Source organism: Urocitellus parryii, chromosome 5, assembly GCF_045843805.1.
Source record: "Urocitellus parryii isolate mUroPar1 chromosome 5, mUroPar1.hap1, whole genome shotgun sequence".
Lineage (NCBI taxonomy): Eukaryota > Metazoa > Chordata > Mammalia > Rodentia > Sciuridae > Urocitellus > Urocitellus parryii.
The window spans coordinates 95,770,095-95,794,235 of NC_135535.1; the positions used below are offsets into that span (position 1 = coordinate 95,770,095).

A 24,141-nucleotide genomic window follows, 5' to 3' on the forward strand; every position below is an offset into this window, starting at 1 on the left:
AGAGGAACACAAGAGATATTTTAAAGAGAGCAAATAAAACCTTAAAGTGGGAGAGTGTAGAGTGCATTAAAGTTAATAAACTGTCATAGCAGGGTGGACCACTTTTAAATGTGAAGGAATCTAATTTAGGGACTTGTAACTGTAGGATTAAAATCCCACTGGAATGAAGTTAGCTGCGAGTTTTGCCAAATTCTAAATCTTTTGGTTCTCCTCGAGAACCAGTCCTTGGAATCAAGCAGATTATATGTATTTTTTGTACCCAGCTCTTTGAGGTGTTAAATCCAACTGTTTTCCTCTGAATAATCAGTGCTGCTCAACTTTCCGTATAGTGTTGCTTTTCTTTAGACTCTGGGAGGAGGAATCTGGGTCCCGGTTCTCTTGCTCGACTGCACAGCCCATCAGTGTGGATTTTCAGGACTGGTGGAGTCATTCCCTGTATCTACAGAGACATGGAGGCCAGAAAACTGTCAGGAATAAGCTTTGCTCAAGCGTGAGCCACGGAGCTACTTGTCGAGAGAGAGAGAGAGAGAGAGAGAGAGAGAGAGAGAGAGAGAGAGAGAAGGCAATCGATGCAGGTCTCTTTGGCAGTGTTGAGAGATGACTACAACAGTAAGGGTTCCAAAATGTTTTCTGCCAAGAGCTGGATTGGATTTTGTGCTTCTTCAGCCACAAAATGTCCCCAGCATCTTACTCTCGGATCCTCAAGACCCTTTCTAGTCAGTCCGCTCAGTCTGAATACTTCCTTATCTATCTTTATTCAACACCCTTATTATCATTTTTTTTTCTTTTTGTTAGTCAAACTCTCAAATGTTTTTAGGTCATTAGTATCTTACTTCTTTTCCAAATAAACAGGATATAGGAAGCAGCATCTTCTTCCTGGCTTGTGTACCCTCGCTCAAGATAGAAGAATGAGAATCTCTGCTTCTGGTTCTAGGTGCAGTTTGTAGGATATTTCCTTACAGTGTTAGAATGCTGTGCTTATAGATCGGTATTCTGGTATTATAATGCCATTGACCTTGGCAATTATGTAATTGTTTTGAGTTTCAGTTTCTTCATTTGAGAAATGGGAATAAAAAGCCTAATTTATAGGGTTCCCATGAGGACCAAAGAGATTGCATATGAGGAAATGCCTAACACATTGCAGGGTATGTAACAGATGTACAATAAAAGACTGTTTAAATGGAAGTGTTGTGCAGGACTTTTCCACTCAAATGAGGGGCTCTTGGAGAATGATGAGACTCGTAGAGAAATGACTAGTAGCTATATTCTGTGGAGCTCTGTGTCCTTAGTCTGGGCAGTGTGTCAGATTTAGGGGTATGTGTAGAAGAAGAGAGGCAGGAGTTCTTAGTAGGAAAATAGTAGTGAGTTGCATGGAAATAGGTAGTCAGTCATTTCAGGGAAGTCAGTGCTACTAATGCCATTAGGAAAAAAAGTGGAAAAATGTCCCAAAGTGTCCCTTCAGTTATTAATAGCATTAAACTCACCATATTTTGATGCATAAAGAGATTAGAAAAGTATTGTTCTTAATAATATAGTAATCGATATGAAAGTGTGATGGGATACAATGGAATACACATTAGAATACAAAAGTCAGGAGATCTGGGTTGAAGATCATTTTACTTATTAAACAGTTCATAGTCTTGGGTCAGTTTGCTTCTTTGAGACTTCCCATTAACATCTATAAAATGGGGACAATAATATTTCTCTTATTTTTTTCACCACTGAGTTTTTAAAAGGATAAAAGGACTGACCATGTATTGGTTGTTCTTATGATGTAATATTAAGAGCCATTTCCTGGAAGGGTTGTGGGAGCACTTTATGGCTGTTGTCCTCCGAGAGGCAAACAGAAGGCGAAGACAGCAAGGGTGTGGGACTCCCATATCTGTAGCTCCCTGTACCCAGCTTACCCAGGCCATGCTTCGTTGGCGGCCTCTGCTGAGCCCATTTTGCTGCTCACTTGGCCTGGCCTCTGCCTAGATCAGTTAGAGGCTGGGTTATACCCAGAATGTCAGGAGTCATCAGCAACAGCCAGACCCCCCCCCCCTCACAGACTCCTCCTGTGCATTGGGTGTGAGTGACTCCATCCTCGTTTCTTCCTTTGTCTCTGTTTGCTGCTGATGGCTTTTGCAATAGCATCCTTTTTTTGTGTCGAAGATTTCCGAGGCTTTTGAAAGTTCCTTTTTCTCTCATTCTGCCGAGCAAACACCAGAGATAAGAGACTGAGCAGTTGATAGAAGTTGAGTTGGATGATCACTAGAAGGAGATAAGGTCCTTGACTTGTGGGGTTCAGCCTCTTCAAAGACAGGTTATGCAGTGTGGGTCATATTTTAACCATTCTCTCCATTTGTGTTCTCCAGGGAGTCGACAAGTTGAAGATGAAGCCCAGAGCAGAGTGCTGTTCTCCCAAGTTCTGGTTGGTGCTGGCTGTCCTGGCTGTGTCAGGCAGCAGAGCTCGTTCTCAGAAGAGCCCCCCCAGCATCGGCATTGCTGTCATCCTCGTGGGCACTTCCGACGAGGTGGCCATCAAGGATGCCCACGAGAAAGATGACTTCCACCATCTCTCAGTGGTGCCCCGGGTGGAGCTGGTAGCCATGAATGAGACCGACCCCAAGAGCATCATCACCCGCATCTGTGACCTCATGTCGGACCGGAAGATCCAGGGGGTGGTGTTTGCTGACGACACAGACCAGGAAGCCATTGCCCAGATCCTCGACTTCATTTCTGCTCAGACTCTCACCCCCATCCTGGGCATCCACGGGGGCTCCTCTATGATAATGGCGGATAAGGTAAAGGGGGCCACAGAGAGAAGGGCCCTGGTGGCAGGGGCAGGGTTGGGTGGATTGTATTGAGGATCAAAGGATGCATTTGTTTCAAGGCAAAACTAGGTTGCTAAAGATGGAAATTAATGAGGATCCATCGAGTGAATGGATAGACCAGGAACTAGCTAAGTTGTTTGGAGATGAAAGTGAGAAAAAGATACTAGTATATAGAAACTTCTGTAGTTCAGAGCAAATCTGTGTGTTCATTTGTAAATGGAGTGACTGAAATGACTAAGATGTTGAAGTTCATAGCTCCGATATATTTTCTTCAAATAAATACATAAATAGCTCTAAAATAAGGTAGACTCTCATCTTCCTTGGTAATACATGTTCTGCTCCATACTGGTTTCAAAAATATTAAAAGAAAAATTCTCCAAGGCAGGTAATTTCTCTCCATGAAGATACAAATGTCATAGGGAAGGGAAGGTGTCCAATGCTCATCACACATGTCCCCACACATTTCAAAGGCTTTTAATCTCTGTAATGAGTAGCAACTGAGTTTTCCCCTGCTTAGATTTGAGCAATGGCTATTTGCCTTGGTTGCACATTGGAATCAACTGAGTGCTCTCAACACTATTGATGTCTGGGTCCTGCCCTCAGATATTCTGATGATTGGCCTGGGCTTCACGATTTTGAAAAGCTCCTAGGAGGATTACAAGTTCAAGCTCCCCTCAAATAAATCCTAGTCTCTCCCACACCAATATCAGATTGTCTAATGATATCATCTGACATTTGTGCTTAGTCTCTAACTACAGAAAAGGTGTTTTGTTTTTCATTTGGTTATGTTTTGTCCGTACACTTTTTAATTTCTCAGTTATTTTTCCTTGCTTTGTTGATTAATGTACCTAATGTTGATTAGGTACATGAATTTTCACACAGGTGTTGTCCTTTGCAGTCATTCATATCTTGGAATGAGATTCATTTCACCACAAGTGTAACATTTATCTTGGCTTTTTTTTTTATCACTTTGGATTTTTAAAATTGTTTTTACCTTGGCATGGTCATCTTAGACTTATTATCATTCTCAAAACTACCTTTAGTTTTGTATTTGAAAGACATGCTGTGCGGTTAATGATGTTTGGAAACACCTTCAGACCTAGACCAGACACCAGGAGCAGGCTGTTGGACCAGTGCACAGCCACAACCGTTGCAGCTGCTTAGCAGAGACTAAAATAACCTTGCATGACCACTACTGCCATCTGTCAGCTACAGGAGGAGATGCCTGGCTCAGTCTAGGGAAAGGTTAAGTTGAAAATAATACTAAGTGGGGAAACTTCAGCATCATTATGAGAAAGACACTCTAACATGCATGCGAGCACAGGTACAGATGTTAGGAAACAAGTGCTGGCATGAGAAGCCCATGCTACAGGAAGAAAGATAAATGGAAAATGTACTGACTGCAGCAAAACCTATCAGGTTTTCACTTTGGATAGATGTTGTTTCAAAACATTCTGTCTTTAGTAAATTATATTTTATTTTAGTAGTGGCATTTTTAAGGGCACAATATTATACCAAAGAATGTTGATATGGATAAAAACCAAATTTTTAAAATAATAAATAACTGAATACTTCAGAACACAACTAGTAAAACTTACTTAGTTTATTTTCCTCACCTGGATTATCATGCAAACCTGTGTTATTTCTCTTAGTAGGAAATGTTAGGCCTACGCTGATTGGTTGCTCTCTCGCTACCTCCTGCAAATTCTGGGCATTGATATAAACTATGAGCTCAGATGCAGCTCCTGTGGAGAAATTGGGTTCTTTTTTTCCCTGGTTCCTCCTTAGGTGAGAGTATTTAGTATATATTAGGTACTTTCATGCATTGTCTTATTTAATCTTAACTACCCAGTGAGCTAAGGGTCATTGTTTAATTTCTGTTTTAGAAATGGGGAAAGCAAGGCTTAGAGGTTAAATTACACATCCCAAATGATCTCTAGAAAGTGGCAGCCACACTTTAGCATTGGTTTCTGGCTGCAAAGGCCTTGCTCTCTTGCCCTTCAAGAAAAATAATGAGGCTGGTGAAGGTCTCATAAACCTTTCTGCCTTCTCCTTTCTCCTCTGTTGTATGGTGTTGTGGGGATGTCATCTCACTGCAAGTAATCCATCACTTGATTCATAGTCATGCAGTACTGGAATATATCTACAGAAGAGGGTTAACAAGAATGTAAAAGGGGGCAGCACTCATTGTATACAGAAGCTTCTGTATAGCAGAATGGTATTCAGAAACTTCTGTAGTTTAGAGCAGGTTGGTGTGTCCATTTGAAAATGGAGAAATGACTAAGATGTTAAAACTTGTAGCTCTGATACATTTTCTTCAAAAAAGTGCATGGATAGCTTTAAATGAGACCTACTCTCGTGTTCCTTGGCCATACATGTTCTCCTCCACACTTATTTAAAAAATATAAAAAGAAAAATTAGAAGGCCCATTGTCTACTGCCTTCTAGAGTACAAAGGCAAAACTGACTCCAGTAAAGTGATGTTCCAGGTCACTCTGATGAGATCCCACTCTGGTCACTTCTCTTCCTCCTCTCTACACTGCTACCACACCCCAAATTCCATCTCTTTTCTTTTTCCCTGGATATAAGGAGGTGGGCAATGATTTTTAGATTTTAGTAATTTCTTATAATACCTTAAGTAATATCTAACTGGTTCTTGACCTGAAGAATTTCTAAAAAAAGGAGGCAGCAAGAGGAAAAATAAGAAAGGAAGAAGATCAGAAAGTCAGTGGCTAGATGGCTGCGGAGGAGGAGGAGGTGGCAGGAACCACAGGGACCTGGAGGGTGGCTGCACCAGGATTCCCAGGAGCTGCTCGGGGGAGTGTTCACGGGCTCAGAGGCTTTGCATGAAGGTGAATGAAAAAAGTTCCCTGGTTCTGAGAGAGATAAGCCTTCAGAGGAAGTTTAAAAAATAAAACACCTCAAAATCTAAGGCCAATTTTTAAAAAATAGACGGATATTTTAAGTACCATGAGTATATTTTATAAACATAGAATGGAGAAGCACAGGCTGATGGCTATGGATTGATAATGAGGCAAAAGGACCAAATGTTTGAAGGTGGATATGATACAGGACATCTGTGACCTGTGGCCCAGTAACCATCCCAAGGGAGGTAAATAAATCTCTCACCTTATTTCCCTCCTTAGGAGGCAGGTAATTGTTACTGCTTTCACTTTCTTGTTAGCTTGTTTAGAATAAAAGCCAACTTATCAAGTGCTGTTGTGGAAGACTGCATTATGGGCACAAAGTTCCAATACTTAAAGAGCTTTTGATGTAGGAAAGAGCACTGATAGACTTTTGATGAAATAAAGACACAGTTCATCACTTCAGCATCTGGTCAGATAGCATGTGCTCACTTCTCTGTATATGCTAATTAATCAGTAAAAGCATTAATTAGTGTTCTGCTTTCACCATAAGGAAATGTACTTTATATTATGGCAGAAAGAAGCACAAGAGTAGAGAATTATTAAGTGCTCAGAATTGAAGCTAGGTTGGTTGCACCCACCTGTAATCCCAGCCACTTGGGAGGCTGAGGCAGGAGAATCACAAGTTCAAGGCCAGCCTCAGCAACTGAGTGAGGCCCTGTCTCAAAAAAATGTCTGGGGATATAATTCAAAAAAGGAAAAAAAAAAGTAGACCAAAGAAAGAAAGAAAAGAATGAAAGAAAAAAAAAGAAAGAAAAGAAGAGCTCAGAATTTAGAGTCAGAGCTGGTTTCAATTGTCACTTCCTAGATGTCAGACTCCAGCTGGCCATGAACTCCTTCCGCTCATTCTTCCCTTGACTGTCTTGTGGGGATAACAACACATGCTTTGCTGGGTTGTTGAGGATTTGATGAGATAATACATAGCAAGTGCTTTACCAAGTGTCCAGTGTAGCACTCAGCAGGTTAAACAGAAAGTCATGTGGAGCAGTTTGAAGGAAATGAGAAGCTTTCATGACACAGGAAAAGAATGGCAATTGTATAGTGTCATGGACAGTTGTGGGGGCAGTTCTAAATTGAGCAATCAAGAAAAGCTCAGATGGGGTCTAGGGAAAGGACTCTGAAGTATGGCGCTGAAGTATGTGACTCTGAAGTATGGAATCCTGCCATGGCCAAAAAGAACATGCTCAGTTAAAGAAAAACTCCAACCAGGAAAAAACTGCTAGGCGCTCAAAACAGAACACTGTTTAGAATAGTAACAGAGAATGCTTAAAAATGTATGAGGTGCTTTTTTGGCAGTTCCCCACCTGAGTATCAAGAGCCTGTTTTATTTTGTCTTGTTATAATTGCTTTTATTCTCCCTGAGATCCTGGATTTAGGATGCCCATCTGAATCCAAATAATGACCTAAAACTAGATAGGTGTATTACCATTTCTTTCTAGGAAGTTTCTTTACTGATTGACTGAAATATTTCTTGGGATTTTCACATTTTAGCTCAGGGAGGTTAAGTAACTAATCTAGGATCTCACAGCTCACAATTAGCAATGGCAGTGAGATTCAAATCCCAGAAATATCTGTCTCAAAATCCATGGTCCCTATTATACAATTGTGCCTCATGAGATACTGAAGTAAGAATTAAAAGCCCCAAGTTTTTATTTCCATTCTGAGGAGCTTTGGAAACCTGGGTGATGAGATCACTTAAGCTACACGATACTCAGTGTACAGTTTATAAGATACAAATTTTGTTTTCATCCCACCCAATTTACATTTCAAAGATAAAATGAAATAGAATATGTGAAAAATCCTGGAACACTGATGTACACACAGACACTGCAGATGGAGAAACTGGGGAGTGCTGCTAGGGAGTGAGAGCCCTTGACAGTTGTTCTGTCACCGGCATCAGGACCAATGAAAACGGCGTGGGCACGAGATGAGAAGGAGAAAGGAAAGGTGGATGTTATAGTAGGGCCGGGCAAGGGGATTCGAGGTCCAATCTGTAGTACTGCAAGAATGGGAGACAGGAGGGTGTGCAGAGTCAGGGTGAGAGTCTGGGAACAGCTGGGTTGATCACACTGAAGTCTATGGCTAAAGCATGCATCTGAATATGATTCCTCATTAAAGGACATGCACATATGATTTCACTGTAGTCTCTTGCTCTGGTTCTTCCCTTTCTAAATAGCTTGGTTGGGAAGTGATGCTCTCATTTTCTGTGCAGAAAGCCACATTTTGGAGTCCAACTGGGTCGAAGAAGATGGCCTCTGCTCTTCTTTGGCCCCATCTTCTCCCTCCCTCCCCATAGCTCCTACACTCTCCTAACCTGATGGCAGCTCACTTGGAGAGAGCAGATGAACCAGCGGTGGTGTGTCACTGTGAATAGACTGTTGCCTTCCATTTGCTCATGTGGATTTCCATACCCAACTTCATCTAGAAGCCACGATGGCTCTGTGTTACTCACATCTTCACCCTATGCTTCCTCCTGAGTTTCCAAAGTCTCTTAGTTTGTTACTTTGTGTGTGTTTGTCTGTGACATGGTATTCCTTGGGACAGAATGCTTTAGGAGCAAACTGTGGTGTGGCAGCATTTCTTGGATGAGAAATGCTATATTTTCAGATATAGAGGTAGGAAAGGGGAGAGGAGGAAAGCTAATAAGGTATGCCAAGCCTGTGCCAGGCAGCATGCTAATTAGCGTTCTATGCAAGTATTTCCTTTCCATTGACGGAGAAACTAAATTGGAGAGTTTATATACCTGGACCAAATTTATAGCTAGAACAATAGGGGAACTGAAGTCTGAATCCAGGTATACTTGACTTTAAAATTTTTGCCCCATTTATACCCTCAAGTCTGTGTGTGTTCTTGTCTTCCCATCAGCTTTTGAGGAACAAGTTTCTTTTGGGGGAGCTATCAGGGATTGAACTCGGGCACTTGGCCACTGAGTCACATCCCCAGCCCTATTTTGTATTTTATTTAGAGACAGGGTCTCACTGAGTTGCTTAGTGCCTTCATTTTGCTGAGGCTGACTTTGAACTCGTGATCCTCCTGCTTCAGTCTCCCAAGCTGCTGGGATTTCAGGTGTGCTCCAGGGCGCCCAGCAGGAATATGTTTCTTGTTGGCCAGCACATCCTCTTTTAAGACTGGGCTTTCAAGAGATTGACCACTTGAAAATCAGGTACAGTCTTAATATTTGTAAGAATCAGAGACCTGGAAATTGCTTAAGCATTCATGGAAATAAAAGGTAGAAGAAGCTAACACATGAGTGTCACTTCTCATACCCACTCCAGGGAAGCAGTGGTGTATCTATGAGAAGGAAGTGGCATTGTAAGGAGGAAATGTGGGCTGTGAGGCCAATACCCTTGTTTTTTTTTTTCCTTCTCAGCCTATGACCTTAGCTGGGCTCTTCAAACTCATTGAACCTCCAACTCTCCAGAAAATGGGATCCTAATTTTCACTATTAACTGAAAAAAAGGAGAGATGGGGATGTTAATATCCTTCACTTTAGACCTGGTGGATGAGCAGCAGCTCTGTGGTGATCCCGTTGTGACATGATCAGAACTTACCAAGATTTTCAAAGCAGAGACTTAAGGGTTCTGTGATCCTTTGGAGACTCAAATCTGATTATTATGTTTTCACTAGATTTCCATAGATTGATGTACATAGGATATAAGCAGTGAAGGTAAGTCTAGAACATTGAAGAACATGGCAGAATAAAATAGTGTAGGAATCCATGATCAATCAGAAATTCAAAAGTGTTAATATGGAAGAAAACATGAACTATTGAATGTGTGAGATATTAAAGGTCCTAGATAGGAAGTGGTAATATGTTAGATACAGGAGGACCATTATTTACTAAATGTCACCAATTACTTTTTAATAGATTATATGCATAGTGCTGAAAAAACCTTTTGGATTATGATTTCTACCCCAAGATTGTATCTTTATTTCCCTTTCTGAGGCTTCTGTTCTGTCTTTTGGCCGCATGTATAGAGGCTACACCTAATTTCATTCAAAATTGTGTTTTGATTCTGTAACTTAAGGGTCCAAGATGCAGGAAAGTGACATTAAAGGCTATTTTTTTCTTCTACTTTTCTGAGAACAAGAAAAGTTTACTTCTGAAATTCCATTTAATTATCCTAAGTTGTTACGTGGTTATGATGAGAAAGACTAACACTGATGATCATATATTTTTGTCAAGCCCTGAGATATCCACCCTATATGAGTTAGTTACTTTATATATGTTACATCATTTTGTGTTTTCATTTAATTTATGATGCACATATTGTGTCTGCATTTTGCAGATGAGGAAACTACAAGTCAAAGAGCTTAACTTTAACTTAACTACAAGTCAAGACCTTTAGGTAGTGATTGGCTCATAGTGGACCAGTGGGTATTTGTTGGTGTCTCAGAACAGGTTGCCTGGACACAGTGCCTGCTGGGGGTGGTTCATGGCTCAGCAATGTCAGGGTCGACATCTGGGCTTCTCTTGGCATTGTTTGTCATGGCTGGGATATGGCAGCCCTACCTCTGGGCATCATGCCCATACTCAAGGAAAAAGTGTTCCCCAAATCCTGATCTCAGGAGCCCAGACAGTGTCTGGTTCCTGTGGTGGTTTCCAGGCTCTGTAGGGGGTGGTTAGGGAATAGGGATGGGAATGGTTTTGACAGTGGCTCTCAAAGGAACTAGGTACAACCAGGGAATCCAACCAATGCCCTTGTGATTCCAATGCCCAAACACCTCTTTTCTCCTGCCTCACACCAAACCTGCTTTTGCATCCTTGTTCCAGTGCCCTCATGTATCCTCCAGAATAAGGATCTTGGTTCATCAGTGATTACCCTTTATTCCTTAAAAATCAACTTATTCTTTCTTCCTGGCATCTTCCCTCTTAGGATTTCTCAGGAGATGTTTAGAAATTATTATTATTATTTTTTAAACATAGTTGTGTGTGTGTGTGTGTGTGTGTGTGTGTGTGTATGTATGTCATAGGCATGTAAAACTCAGAGATCAAGTATGTCAAGTGTCCTGAACTATGTGGTAGTGCCCCACAGTCAAGTACTCTTACCCCAAATATCAATTGTACCTTCATTGAAAAATACCTCTGCAGCCCATAAATATACTCAGATCACACTCATATGAATAAACAAGCAAGCGTGAAGACTTTCATTTCTCCTTGTTCACCCTCCCCGTTTCCTTTTTATAGTTCAGGCCCTTAAAGCATAGACGGAAATTGTGGTCTTTACTTCTTAATCTCTCATATTCTCCAAAATGCCATTCAGTGGATTTTCAAGTTGTCCTTGACCTTCTGAAGCCCTGTAGACCTTTTTTGCTCTAACCACAGAAATTATGATGAGAAGAGTAATTAGATGTTTCCATATGGGATGGTGGTGAGCATGAGAATGACTGGAACATGGGACAGAGATGGGTCATAAAAGTGAAATGTCTAGTAGGCAGTTGGATTTGAGCTACGGGAAAAAAAGAGGGATTTGGGCTGAACACATAGATAATTAGTATAGGTGATTATTTTCTACGCACTTAAGGAGAGGGTACTGGAAACCATGAGGGTGAGTGAGATGGCTTGGTGGGGAGTGGTAAAGGAGGTAAGCCAGACTTACTGGAGAGAGGGAGAGGACAAGAAGAACTGGAAAAGAGGGGCAATATTGAAACCAAGCGAGTTCTCAGAAGGAAGTAGTTACCAGTGCGGGAATCAAACCAGACCCCTCCCCTCCCCACCAGCTGTCATCAGGCTTTATTAGCTCCACCTTCTCAGCATGATCTAGGCATTTGGTGCCACCACTCCATGCGTGTTTGGGTGATGGAAGGGCTGGCACTCTCTCGTCTGCACTGCCGTGCGGAGGCCCACCTGTGATCCTTTAGAGACTCAAATCTGATTGTCATGTTTTCACTAAACTCTGCTCAGGCTTCTCGCAGCTTGGAATATGACATCCTCTTTGATCAAGTCCCAGGCCACCTCCCCAGGATCTCTCTTAACCTCCCTGCCCTTGAACAGTGATGTCAAACCATACTAAATTATTTATAGCTGTTGAGTGTCCTGGTGGATTTACATCTCTGTGCTGCCTCCACACCTCAGGGTGCCCTTCTGGTCCACCACTCCACTTCTCAAGAGAAGTCTGGAACTTTTTCCCTGGATCCTCCTCTGACTCCCATCTTCATAGATTAACCACTTCCCTTCTTTTGTGGTCTGCTTATGTCCTATTTATGCTTTGTTGTAACTTGTCTTGTTTATGTATTGGTCTCCCTTGCTCCCCAGTGGGCCCAGATGGGACTGGCCATGCCTTACTAGTGTTTGTCTCCCTAGCATACCCCACAGTGTGTGACGCATACAATAGCAAACTTCATTCAAGAAGTTAAGATTCATTGAATGGTATGCTTTCTGTACAGGATGTAGTGGATTGGATGGTGACTCTCAAAAAGATACGTGGATGTCCTAATCCCTGGAACCTGTAAATGTGACCTCATTTGACAAAAAAGTTTTTGCAAATATAATTAAGGATCTCACCATGAGATCATTTTGAAGTATGTGGGTGGGCCCTAAATTTAATGACATGTCCTTCTAAGAGACAGAAGAGGGGAAGGCACAGGTTGGGTAAAAAGAGGAGGAGGCTGGAATTATTAAGCCACAAACCAAGGAAAATACCAGAATCTAGAAGAGGCAGGGAAGGAATCTCCTTTATCTACGGCTTGATTTCAGACTTCTGATCTCCAGCATTCTGAGGGAATACATTCTATGGTTTGAAGCCACCAAGTGTGTGATACTTGGTTATAGCAGCCCTAGGAAACTACTGCACACATCCTAGTTCAGAGGCGAACACCAGAATCACACTGCATAGGTTATTTTCTGGCCCTGTTTTCTGTTTACTCTGTGACCTTTGGCAAATTACTGTACTTCTCTGAGTCTCAGTTGCATTATCTATAAAGCAGTGAGATAAATAGACTCTTTTCTTTTTGTTATTGATACTTTTATTCAAAGTTTAAGTTGACTGGTAAAATGAATACATTCATAATTTTAGGATCTCATGTTTGACATAGGACAGAAATTTAATGCCTTAGAGAATACCTAGTATATATTGCTTGTTTTTTGATGTTTTACCAGCCTGTTTGTTTATTGGTCTAGACTCTTGATGTTGTTAAAAGCAGTAGAAATTAGTGTGGGTCCATGAGAAATATCCAGTAAATTTTTATCCAGTAAATAAATGAGGTAAACAGAGACACAAGCCATCAACCGTATGATCCAGACTCACTCAGCTCTGTGGTAATTGGGCACATGCACTTTGGGTGATATACCCAAAGGCTGCGCTCTTACGTTATAGTCCACCCCAGGCCAGGGATATTGCTAAAAAACCGAGCATCAGATGCCGGGGTGTAATATTAGCCAAATTATTTTGTTATGTTGTATGCATGTATGAATATGTAACAACAAATCCCATCCATATGTACAATTGTAATGCACCAATTAAAAAAAGAGGAAATTTGTTTTAATAAAGTTTCAGTTGTCTCACCTCCTTAGCTGTCCACCACTGAGGCATAGGTGGAACTGTGGGAGTGCCATCTGTCTCCTCACCCAAATACTTTTCCTTCCACACTCCTCTGTTCTTGCTTTTGCTTTTGCTTTTCTGTTTTCTGTGCATGTGCACGTACCTGTCTATGTGTGTGTTTTCAATCTCTCTCTACTTCCCAGGGCCTAGGTAGGAAATCTCACCTAGGGCTACCCTCCTGACCTGAGGTCCTCACTCCTCCAGATGTCTCCTCTTCTTTTCCCTTTATTCCCTTTCAACTCATGCTCTTAATAGTCCCCATCACACCTATAATTCATCTTGGTTGCTTTATATTGGCTATCCCAGTAGACTCCAAGCTTCACAAGGGCAGGAATGAAGTCTTGTTCCTTTCTTGTGTTCCCAGAACCTTACTTATAGTTTGGCATGTATTAAGCTCTTAATACACAGTTAGGAGATGTATGGATGAATTCATTATTTCAGGGCAGTGGCTCCTGGTTGCAATTAAGAGAAAAGTGTTTTAAACCCAAATGAAAATGGATGATAGGATTAGTCTCCCTAGTTTCTGGCAATAATTCCTCATTGCTCCCTGGGCTGCAGTCTCCATCATCCTTCCCTTCTTCACATCTGGCCAGATACCAGCAACCAACTTGGCACTCACACCTAGAGTTATAACATTCCTGTCCACTTTATTTTTATGGCAAAAAGGCTGCCTCGGGTTAGGGGTGCAGAATGGGGTAGCAGAGCAAATCTTTTATCATGGAAAGCATAGGGATACAGTGATAATCTTGACTTCATTTGTGATCTTTCAAAAGACAAAACAGAAAAAACTTTTTTTTTAAATTTTGAAAGATATTTTTTTTTTTAATTTTGAAAGGAATTCATATGGATGTGTTATAGGCTAGTAGGTATCACCTAATTTCCTTTAAACAGTGCATTAAGCTTCCAAAGGTAGCAGCATGAGATTTTGGGACTTCCTTTAGCAAATATTATTCTTTCTCATTTATTTATTTATTCATTCAAAAATATTTTTAATTTTTTTTGAAATGCCAGAGATGGAACCTTTGTGCATGCTAGACATGTGTCTACTGAGTGTCAGCAACAGTTCAAGGTCACAGAGAGTCCAGATAAGAGACGTATCTTCCTGAAGTATTGGCTAACAATTAACAGACACACCAGTCAAACAGGATTCTTTAGATAACAGTAAAAGCCTTAATGAAAATGGTAGGAAATGAGCATCCAGCTCCATATTTGTAAGGGCTGTCAAGGAAGGTCTGAGGGGAGGTAGCACTCAAGATCTCTATGAGGAGAAGGATCAAGATACATGAAGATCTCAGGGGCAATATTTTGGCAGAGAAAACAATAGTGTGATGATCTTGAAGTGGGACTGAGTTCTGTCATTTTTGTTCTTGGGTTTTGATGAGGAGTAGGGAGATCGGGATGGCTGAGATTGAAGAGGAACTCCAAGGAAAGATCACGGAGGAGCTGAAAGTCTTGGCATGGAGTGGAATATTTTTCCATTCATTTTAGGTGTAAGAAGGATGGGATGTAGGCTGCCTTCATGCTGGATGGAGTGGGCAGAGAGTAGTGAAGGAGGTGTGTGCCTCCACCTTTCAGAAGCTCGGTGACTCTTGCCACGTGTGACTCTGGTGCTTCATTGTCTCTTCTCTTGTGATAGAGTTTAATACTCATCAACTCCAAAGACCTGTTATAAGGATTAAATGAAATAACTTTTAAAGCATTCATTACTCTGGCAGATGCGCATCTGGTTTTGAATGAATGACTGCTATTACCATTTCCACCATTATTAAAATACAAATTTCTCTTGAAACAAGTTCCTTTTCTTTTAGTACATCCTGGGGTTATACAGTTTTGGTTTTTTTTAATATCAAATTTATTTGAATACTTGAAAATATATTAGTAAAACCATGTCGAATGTTAGAAGCATTTTGATTGACTTTCCTCTAACTGAAAAGATGCCCTTCCTTTTGCGTTCCCCTATAGCAGTGTCCCTGGGCCAGTTCCTGGGTCATGTGTACATTTGTTCAACCCAGTATCATCTCCCTTCTTCCTAACTGGGGTGCTGGCATTCAGAGAGTACCGCAGTGAGTAGAGCCGCCAGGGTGAGTTTCATCAGTGAAGGTTATAGGCCATGGCCCAGTCAGCTAGGATAACCTGCCTTGAACTGAGGATTCCTGGCATACCCCCAAGTCCCCATGGCCTGCCCCCATGTGTCTTGGAGGCATTCTGTTGCTTGGCAACATGAGGTCCAGAGTTGTAGTGAGCAAGCAGCCTTTAACCTTTCAGTATCATGTTGCCAGGACAACAGACTTGGTGGGAAGCCCAGCTTCACTGTCACTGCATGTGGCTGCCACCCACCACTCCTTCCTACTCTCACTGCCTACCTCTTATTTCCGTTGCCTTCCATCTGTATCTCTCCACATCTTTTGCCTTCATAGATCCATTCTCTGCATGTTCCTTCCAGCTTGCTCCAACCCCTTTGCCTCATAATCTCTTACCATTCCTATGTTCTCATTGCTTATATAAAACAAAATATTATAATTTCTCAGAAAAATAAGGATGGCATAGCCTCATCAATCATAGGCTATGGCCCTGTCAGCTAGGATAACCTGCTAAAAGGTTGAAGGAGTAAAAAAATATAGCAAAGAAGGGGAAAAGGACTTAGCATGATTTATATAGTTTAGGTTATGTTAGTGATTCTTTAACTGACAGGACTTAGAATCAACAGGAGAATTTGATGATGATGATGATGGTGATGATGATGATGATGATGATGATTCATATTCTCTTGGCTCTCTACCCAAGGATTCTGATTTAGAGGGCTTGGGGCAAAGCTCCACTAATTGCTGTTTCTATAAATTTCCTCTAGTGGGTACAGCCCGGTTTAGGTATGAGTAGAAAGTCAAACATGGCATATAGTTTAGATTGTGAAGGTTTATGATGGGGGGTGGTCTATTTGTTGAGTTTTCTCAACACTTCGGCGTGTTTGTATGGCTGCTTAATAAAGATTAAAGAGGAGGAAGAAGAACTGGGGAAACCAAAAAAAAAAACACAGGAGATGGGGAGGAGAGGACAGGAAAACAGAAGAGAGTGAGCGCTATGGTATCGGAGGCAGCGGAATCAGAGGTGATCAAAACCAGCCTCCAGGTGTCAGGTTCCAAGACTCTCTTATCTCTGGTCTTCTGGGATGTGAGCTGATAAGAGTCTTGGTCTCAAATTGATTCACATGCTTTTTGTATGTTTTAAATCCTGGCGTGCCTTGCTTAAAGGGAGAATGAGACTAGATCTGGAGCTTCAGAAGGAGTCTGCTTCATTTTATGTCCTTTTAAATAACCAAGAGCCTCCTACATGTTCAGGAACCACACTTTGTCTGAGGTGGTATTTTGCCTGCATTTAATCTATTTGACCCTCAAAGGAGACCTAGGATTTCAGCAGCAGTATTATTCTCCTTCATTTACAGATGATGGAGTGGGACCAGAAAGGAAAATGGCCTGTGGTCTCACACTAGTAGTGGCAGTGTGGAAACTGGACTGCTTGGCTGAATGACATTATTGTGACATTCAGACAGGTTTCACCCATTGTGCTTCACTGTCTGTTGAACACTCTCATTTTTTCCTTGGGCCTTCTATCATTTATTCAGAGAGGAGGATGTCTCAGCTGCCCAAGGGGACCAACTGGAGCTTGGGCAGAGTTGATATCAACTTTTCCCTGTCTTTGTGAGGACCTAAATGTTCAGAACAAGAGAATGATTGAAGGAGAGGAGAGAGTGGAATGAGAGATAAGAGGTAAGAAGGGAAAAGAGAGGAGAAAAGATGTGGGGATGTACAAAACTGTTGGGTCCATTTCCAGTCTGGTGGGGCCAGCTGCCTGGCAGCTCTCACTCTCTCTGGACTCTGGATTCTCAGGAGTGGAACTGAGACCCTCAACCCTAGATTATATCCTAGTGGATCCCCAGGATTTGACTCCTAGATCAGATCAAACTCTTCACTGACATTTCTGAGGTTGAGGGATTTTTCTCCTACCTTGGTATATATCAGGAGACATGGTCTAAAGTCTAAGATTCCATCTCACAAATGTGGACAAGGAGGAGCAGCATCTTTGCCTCACTGTCCTGGATGGCTGTCAGTTTTAGCTGTTGATCTTCTTGAGTAGTAACTGCTATTACCTCGGACCCAAATCCTTCCTTGTTACTTGAAGTGGTACCCAAAGGTAGCTTCCACTGGCCCCTCCTTAGCCATTTCCTGCTTTACCTCTCCTTGCTGGGCTTCAGGATCTACTCTCCATTTGTCATCCTAGCCATCAGAGGCCTGTTTATGTGCAAGGATGATATTCCTGTGAGTGACAGATATCTGTGTGGAGGTGGTGGGACAGATATCTGGGTGTGCTCAGGCAGTGCACCTGAGAGGTCAATTTATCACACAGTGTGAGATTTCTGAAGGAGGAGAGGCCCTCTGTCTCCTCCCCCTGTGATTGGGACAAGGCAGAGCATGCAAGGCGCACTGAGTAGTACTTATTGGTAATGATAGGTCCTTTGAAATCAGATGGGAACAGACCATATGCTCTTGGAAAAGGGCCTACATGGCAAGGTGGGATGGATGAGTGAGATGTGTTTTTGCAAGTTCTTTTCATCTCTAACATCTGTGATCCTGTGAATAATTCTCTTCCCCTTGGCCCTGGCTGGCTGCTTGCCTGGAGTCTCTGCCAGAGCCCTCCCACCACCGCCCCTCTGAATGGAGACTGTGGAGGGTCTCCTGCTCTGAAAGTCTGATGCTAGAAGGAGGAGGAAGGTCTGAATCCTGGAGTTAGAGCCCAGGGGTAGAGGAATTCAGGTGGGAAGTGAGTGCAACAATCCCCAGATCCAGGCAGGAGAGGAGTGTAGAACTGGCTGTGTGACCCGCAGATGAAGTTGCCCAGCATCCAGGACAGCAACAGCTCCAGCTGTAGCCATGTGGGGCCATGGAAAGGCCATAGGCTGAGAAGCAGGACCTGCTGCAGGACTGCTCTGCAGGGCAGAGGGAGGACAGTGGCCAGAGTCTGAGCTCTTGTCCTGCTTGCCTGCCTACCATATCATTTTTTTTCCAGAGACATCTAGCCTGTCTGTGTCAGAAAAAGCTAAGAAGCAGGACCACTCTTATTGTGAATGCCCTGCTTTTTGATACTGATGCTGTCTGAGATGAAATTGGTGGCTGATTTTTATCAAGGAAAGTCATGGGGCCTTTGGGGTCCTGGGAAATCTCCCATGGGGCCCTGCAGGTTCTGGGCTCAAGGGAAAATCTTACTCGACATTGAGAGAGAAAAGCTGATGACTCGGAGAGAAGTTGCTGGTCACTTCGGTCCTTTCTGAGGAGAGACCAGTTCAGTGATTACTATGAAACTAGTCTGCAAAGCAGAGAGAGGGTCAAGGATATAGTTTGGCTCTCTGGATGCTCTGGCAGAAGAGCACCTTCTCTTCCTTTGGTGTCTTCTACTCTTGTCCTCCCTTTGACTAGTCACAGTGGGGGCTTCTCAAGTGTTATGGTTTGGATGTGAGGTATCCCCCAAAACTCGTGTGAGACAATGCAAGAAGGTTCAGAGGAGAAATGATTGGATGATGACAGTCTTGGCCCAATCAGTGAATTAATACCCTGATAGGGATTAACTGAGTGGTAAATGAAGTGGTAGGGTGTGACCGGAGGAGGTGGGAATTCAGGGCATGGCTTTGGGGTGTATGTATCTGGCAAGTGGAGTCTCTCTTTCTCTGCTTCCTGATCAGCATGTGAGCTGCTACCCTCTGACATACTCTCCCACCATGATAGAGCTGGCCTTCTATGGACTGACCTCTGAAACCGTGAACCCTTAAATAAACTTTTCCTTCTCTATAGTTGTTCTGGCCTGGTCCTTTAGTCACAGCAGCGAAATAGCTGACTAAAACATGCTCCATGAGCTTCAACAATATGGTGCTGGTTTCTTATCTACTAGGAAGTAGCCTTAGGGCTTGCTTAGGATTGTTTCCTGCTACTTCCAAGTAGCAACTACATTATTGACATCCAGGTCTCATGGTTTGCCTTGGAAGAAGTTATGCAATTAAAAAAGAATGTATTTTTGGTCTAGGTTTTTTTTCTTTCTTTTTCCCATTTTCCTCTCTTCCTTATGACAATTCTTACCTCTCCCAGTCATCCGTGCACTTATTCAATAAATTCTGTTTGATTCAGTCCTGGGTTGGTCCTCGATGTCTATTGTCTTACAAGTCCCTGTTTCATTTCAAACTCAGGAGATAGTTCAAGTCCTTGCCGGGGTCTCAATGAATAGGAGCAGTGAATATGTGACCTGCTCTGTGGGCATTACTATTGTAACTCAGTGGAACACATTTGTAATAGTGGAATTGTAGGTATCTGGTGGGGCCTTAAGGGAAATAAGTATCTAAAACAGGAGGTAGACTCCTGACCACCACATTCATGCCATCATCCGAGGCTTGTCGATCCTAGCAGGAGGCTCAGCTTTGCTGGGAGCCTTTGCTGTGAATAGGAACACTGAAGGGCAACTGGAGAAGGGTGTCAGTTGTCCTCTGCTGAACAGGGAACACTCCAGAACCTGCTGTGGAGCCTTGGAGAACAATAGGTCTATTAAGGCAGCAGGGCTTCCAGAGTTGCTTCTGCAACACAGAGGAGAATCCAGGAGAGATGGGAATGCCACATTAATTGATGGCAGTTTCTAGACTGCTTTCATTGTCCACCCGATAGATAGGGCTCCACTCCTGCTTTCTGCACTGAGAATTCCCTAGCTGCCTTCTACTGTCCCCATAGACTGAACCCTTAACCTGTCTGCACGTGGGTCCTTCTTTGGGGTTTTCCTCCCTTGGATTCTCTGGTTTCTCCTTCGCTCTGCTCTCTGCTCCCTCATCATCTCATTTCTGGCTCGTGTTCCTCTGTCCTTCCCTCACCTTGTCCTCTCCCCTGGCTCCTGTGACCCACTCTTCCACATGACTTACACTTTACGTGGCGCACACAGCCGTCTTCATGCTTCATCCTGTCACTGTCCAGGTCCCTCAGTGGCCTACCTCTGGACCTGGCATAGTTAAAAGTTCCCAGGTGGTCTGCTCTTGACTTTGGAGCGGTCACACATTCGTTTTGTAGTCTGTAGCAAGTTGGTTCCGTTGGTTAGAACCTGGCCTTTAATGAGGCCAGCAGAGGACAAGTGTCCTAGATCTTTAGTACCCTGCTCGCTCTCCTCCAGGCCACGGCAGAGATGGCCTCCAGGAGCCACCATTTATGTTCATGTCCTCGTCCTAGTGGGGTCTGGGTAAGAAGCTGTGCCTGCATCAATGCCAATTTATTAATAAAAGATATCAGTGATGATATTACATGTGTTTAATTAAACTTTATTTTAAGATCATTACAGAGGACTGTCTTATCATTTTAAATATCTAAAATGAGTTAGAGCTCAATATAATAGACGGAATCAGACCCCAGACAGGCCTGGGCTCAGATTCTGGCTCTTTCTCATTAGTTCTGTGACCTTTGCCTATGGAACCCTCTGGGCCTCGGTTTCCTCATCTGTGCAGTAAGGGAAGCAGCAACATCTGGGACCCATGACCCATGCCCCCCTCAGCCTCCCTCTGCCTGTGCTCCTTTCTCTTTCTTCTTGTTCCTGGGTCTGTTGGTGACACTGTCGCAATCTTAATCATCCTTTTACCCATGTTTCTAGGAATCCACCCCTCCCTTCTTCCAGGCTCATGCTTCTTGTTCCATTTTCTGAGACTGTTCCTCGTTCTCAGTTTCTTTCTTTCCTCTTCGTCATCCCCTCACGGAATTTTCACTTCCTTGGCAGATAAGTTTCCTGATCCATTTCCCTCTGTCAGTCACTGTTTTCTGGGCCCTTGGTGGCTTCCGGGAGAATGTGTGGTTCTTAATTATTCATAAGCATCAAAGAATGACTGAAGAACTGACTTAATTACTTTTCACGTAGATCCTAGGAACTTCAACTGGGCCCGAGGATGGTGAAGCCAGGGAGGATCGGCAGGTGCACTTCATATGAGGAAAAGGGTTGGTTCAGGTGGGTTTGAGGTAGGATTCAGCTATAAATAGTCTTTAGGAGTCTTACTCTCATTTCTCAAAGAACTGGAAAGAAAAAAAAATACTCCATCGTATACATGATTATATAAAATGAGAAGTATATGCTACCAATATTTAAATTGAAGGGAAAGGAAATAGAGCTAATTATTCTTATTTGTTAAAATAATGTGGGTCATGTAGGCAATGTAGTAGAGGGAAAGCTGCTGTTAAGTTTTTAGGGATTTTTATTCTTCAGGCTGCTCCATGAGGCTAAGCGTAAATATTCATTTAATGGCAGTTTTTGCAGTGGAAAGAGTCTCAGTTGAACTACCAAGCCAGGAGGCCTGGTTCCCATCTTTGCTTTCTATCCAGCCATAGCTATTTGACTCTGGACAAGCCCCTTATTCTCTTTTGGCCTCCTTTTCTCAATCTGAAGGGCTTGGGATTTATAATCCATTTAAGAAGTTTCTGATATGATGTCCAAGAGAAGAGGATGATGATTGAAAGAAAGATAAGAAATGAGTAAGGAGGAAGCCACCCCAAATCTGCAGGAGTCAGGGTACGTACGAGATTAAACTAAACAAAGTAAAGGAGGAGCCATGGGAAGATATGAAGATGTATGGTCGAATTGTGGGTCTTTAAACTGCATCCTTGCTGATGGGTTCTAAGAGTTGGTACGAGAGAGTTGCAAAGAGAAGATTCTATCTCTTTACAGCAGCAAAGAAAGCAAAGGGTATTCCTGAGAAGGGGCACCCTATTTTCATCTCCACTCCATTCTACCTCTTGCCCCTGCCCAGAAGTCTGGACAAACATACCATCTCATCTTCCTGTGTCAAAGGTTGTTCAACCTGCACAGGATCTCATCATCTGATGCCCTTCTTTCATGGTAGAGGACATTAAGGCCAGGAAAGATTAAGTGACTTGCCTGAAGCTATACCTCAGTTCTCTCCTGAAGTTGACCTACTTTTCCAGATTACCAGGTCATTCTCTGGTAGAGCTTTAACTTTAACAGAACTCCAGTTCTGTCTAGCAGTTCACATTTTAGCAGACAAGATGGTAAATGAATTTCAGTCTTTCCTGACTAAGGGTAAGGAGAGGGGCAGATTGAATTTAGGATTGGAGTGGGAGGAGGGCATGACATTTTTATGTGGTCTGAAATACTCGATAAAATATATTTAACAAATGTGTCAAATGTTGATAAAATATTTATGTAATGATGGATTTGGGGGATATATAGTAGCAAACCTATATACTGGGGGTTGCATGAATTTATGATTATCATAAACAGGCAGATGGAAAGAAATTGAGATAAGGTGATTCTATCTGATTGAGACTCATCAGCAAAGAAAACTTCTGAAACTTGATGTGCCCCAACTCCTCACAGTCCAAAGATAGCTCTTCCCTTTTCTTCAGTAATGGTACCTTAAGGTTATCCTTTTTGCTTCTTATCTGGACGTGTTCCTCTAACTGAGCTGCTTAGGAAAGATTTAGGCATGCAGGAAAATGTATGTGCAGCTGAGGATTCATGCTGGAAGAGTAGGGAGGCTTCCAAAAAGAAAGACGAGGGAAATCACGGATCAGGAAGGAACTTCACATGGAGTTGGAGATTAAAAAGCTATAACCAAATCGTGCTTTACGGTTTTCAAAGTGAATTTACATATCTGGTATTAATTTGATGCTCACCACAGTGTACAAAATGGGAAACTAAGTCTCAGATTATCTGAAAATTGAATGTTACCATCCTCCTCATCACCCTCTTAAGATGATAACAAATTAAATGATATATCAAAGATGGAGAAATGTTAAATGGCAGGACCAGGATCAGAATCCAGTTTAGTTCATGTGAGAGGAGAGAATCATGTGAGCCAGGTTGGAACAGTCGTGCAGTGGTGACGAGTGGTGGGTGGTATCAGGTGACTACAGAGTGTCACATGGAATGGAGAGGGTTCTGTTATGGCCATTCTTTATAGACCTTGGCTGAAGAGCTTTAATTTAAATGGAGAGCTTAGATGGGACAGGAGAGGAAGAAGAGGCTCCTGCTTAGGAAGACAAAGAAGGTATGGGTATATGAAGTCTACGTGCTTAAGAGCGAAGACATATTGGAAAGGTTGGGCAAATATCTAGGATGGGAATTCATGGATAAAAAACCCATACAAGGAAATTTAAAATAAGAACAATAAGGATTAAATCTCAGTTTACTGGACAAAAGGCCACACCCTTCAAGTAGAGGATGGCAAATTCAAGTCTAGAACATCTCACCTTACCCATCTTCTCCAGGGGGGAAAAAGGGCCACTATGGAAGTTTTTTCCCAGGGTACACTTAAACCTGTTCTGAGCAAAGCCCCAACTGGGCTGGGACATTTTCCCTTCATTAACACTTCATTAAGCGATGTCAGATGTAAGCCTCCTAGCCAGATCCTGGCAAAGGACTCTCACTGAGGTGATAATGAGGAGAAAATGTAGTAGGTTTTTGGCCTACTCCAGAGTTGTTGAATGTAGACTAAAATATATTTTGATCACATTTGCTTTAAAATGGGTATTAAACATCACTTTACACTGGGCGGTGTAAATAAAATACATAAGCACAAACAGGAAAAGACATGCTCGCCAATATAGCATAACACATTTCAGAGAAATTTAGTGATTTGTTGCAAACAAATTATACAAATCATGTTGGAATTTGCAAATGATGGGAACTTGATAGATTTGCAACTTGTGCCTGTTATTTTATTTAAAAATGCCTCGTTTGAAAACATACTAAACACTTTTGTATGACTCTTGGGATGTTAGAGCTTCTCACTCTAATCGATGTCTTCTGGCGATTTAATATTTATCAACTACCAGGTGTTCTT

At 42.4% G+C, this 24,141-nt stretch overlaps 1 protein-coding gene across 1 annotated transcript in view; it reads left to right on the forward strand.

Annotated features, from left to right (window-relative positions):
* The first annotated feature begins 2,375 nt into the window (after window positions 1–2,375).
* The window catches only part of Grin2b (glutamate ionotropic receptor NMDA type subunit 2B), a 288,344-nt gene continuing 266,578 nt past the window's right edge, over window positions 2,376–24,141 (forward strand). Inside the window, exon 1 of the mRNA XM_026409295.2 lies at window positions 2,376–2,786. Within this exon, the coding sequence (XP_026265080.1) occupies window positions 2,376–2,786 (411 nt within the window). The remainder of the gene's footprint in view (window positions 2,787–24,141) is intronic.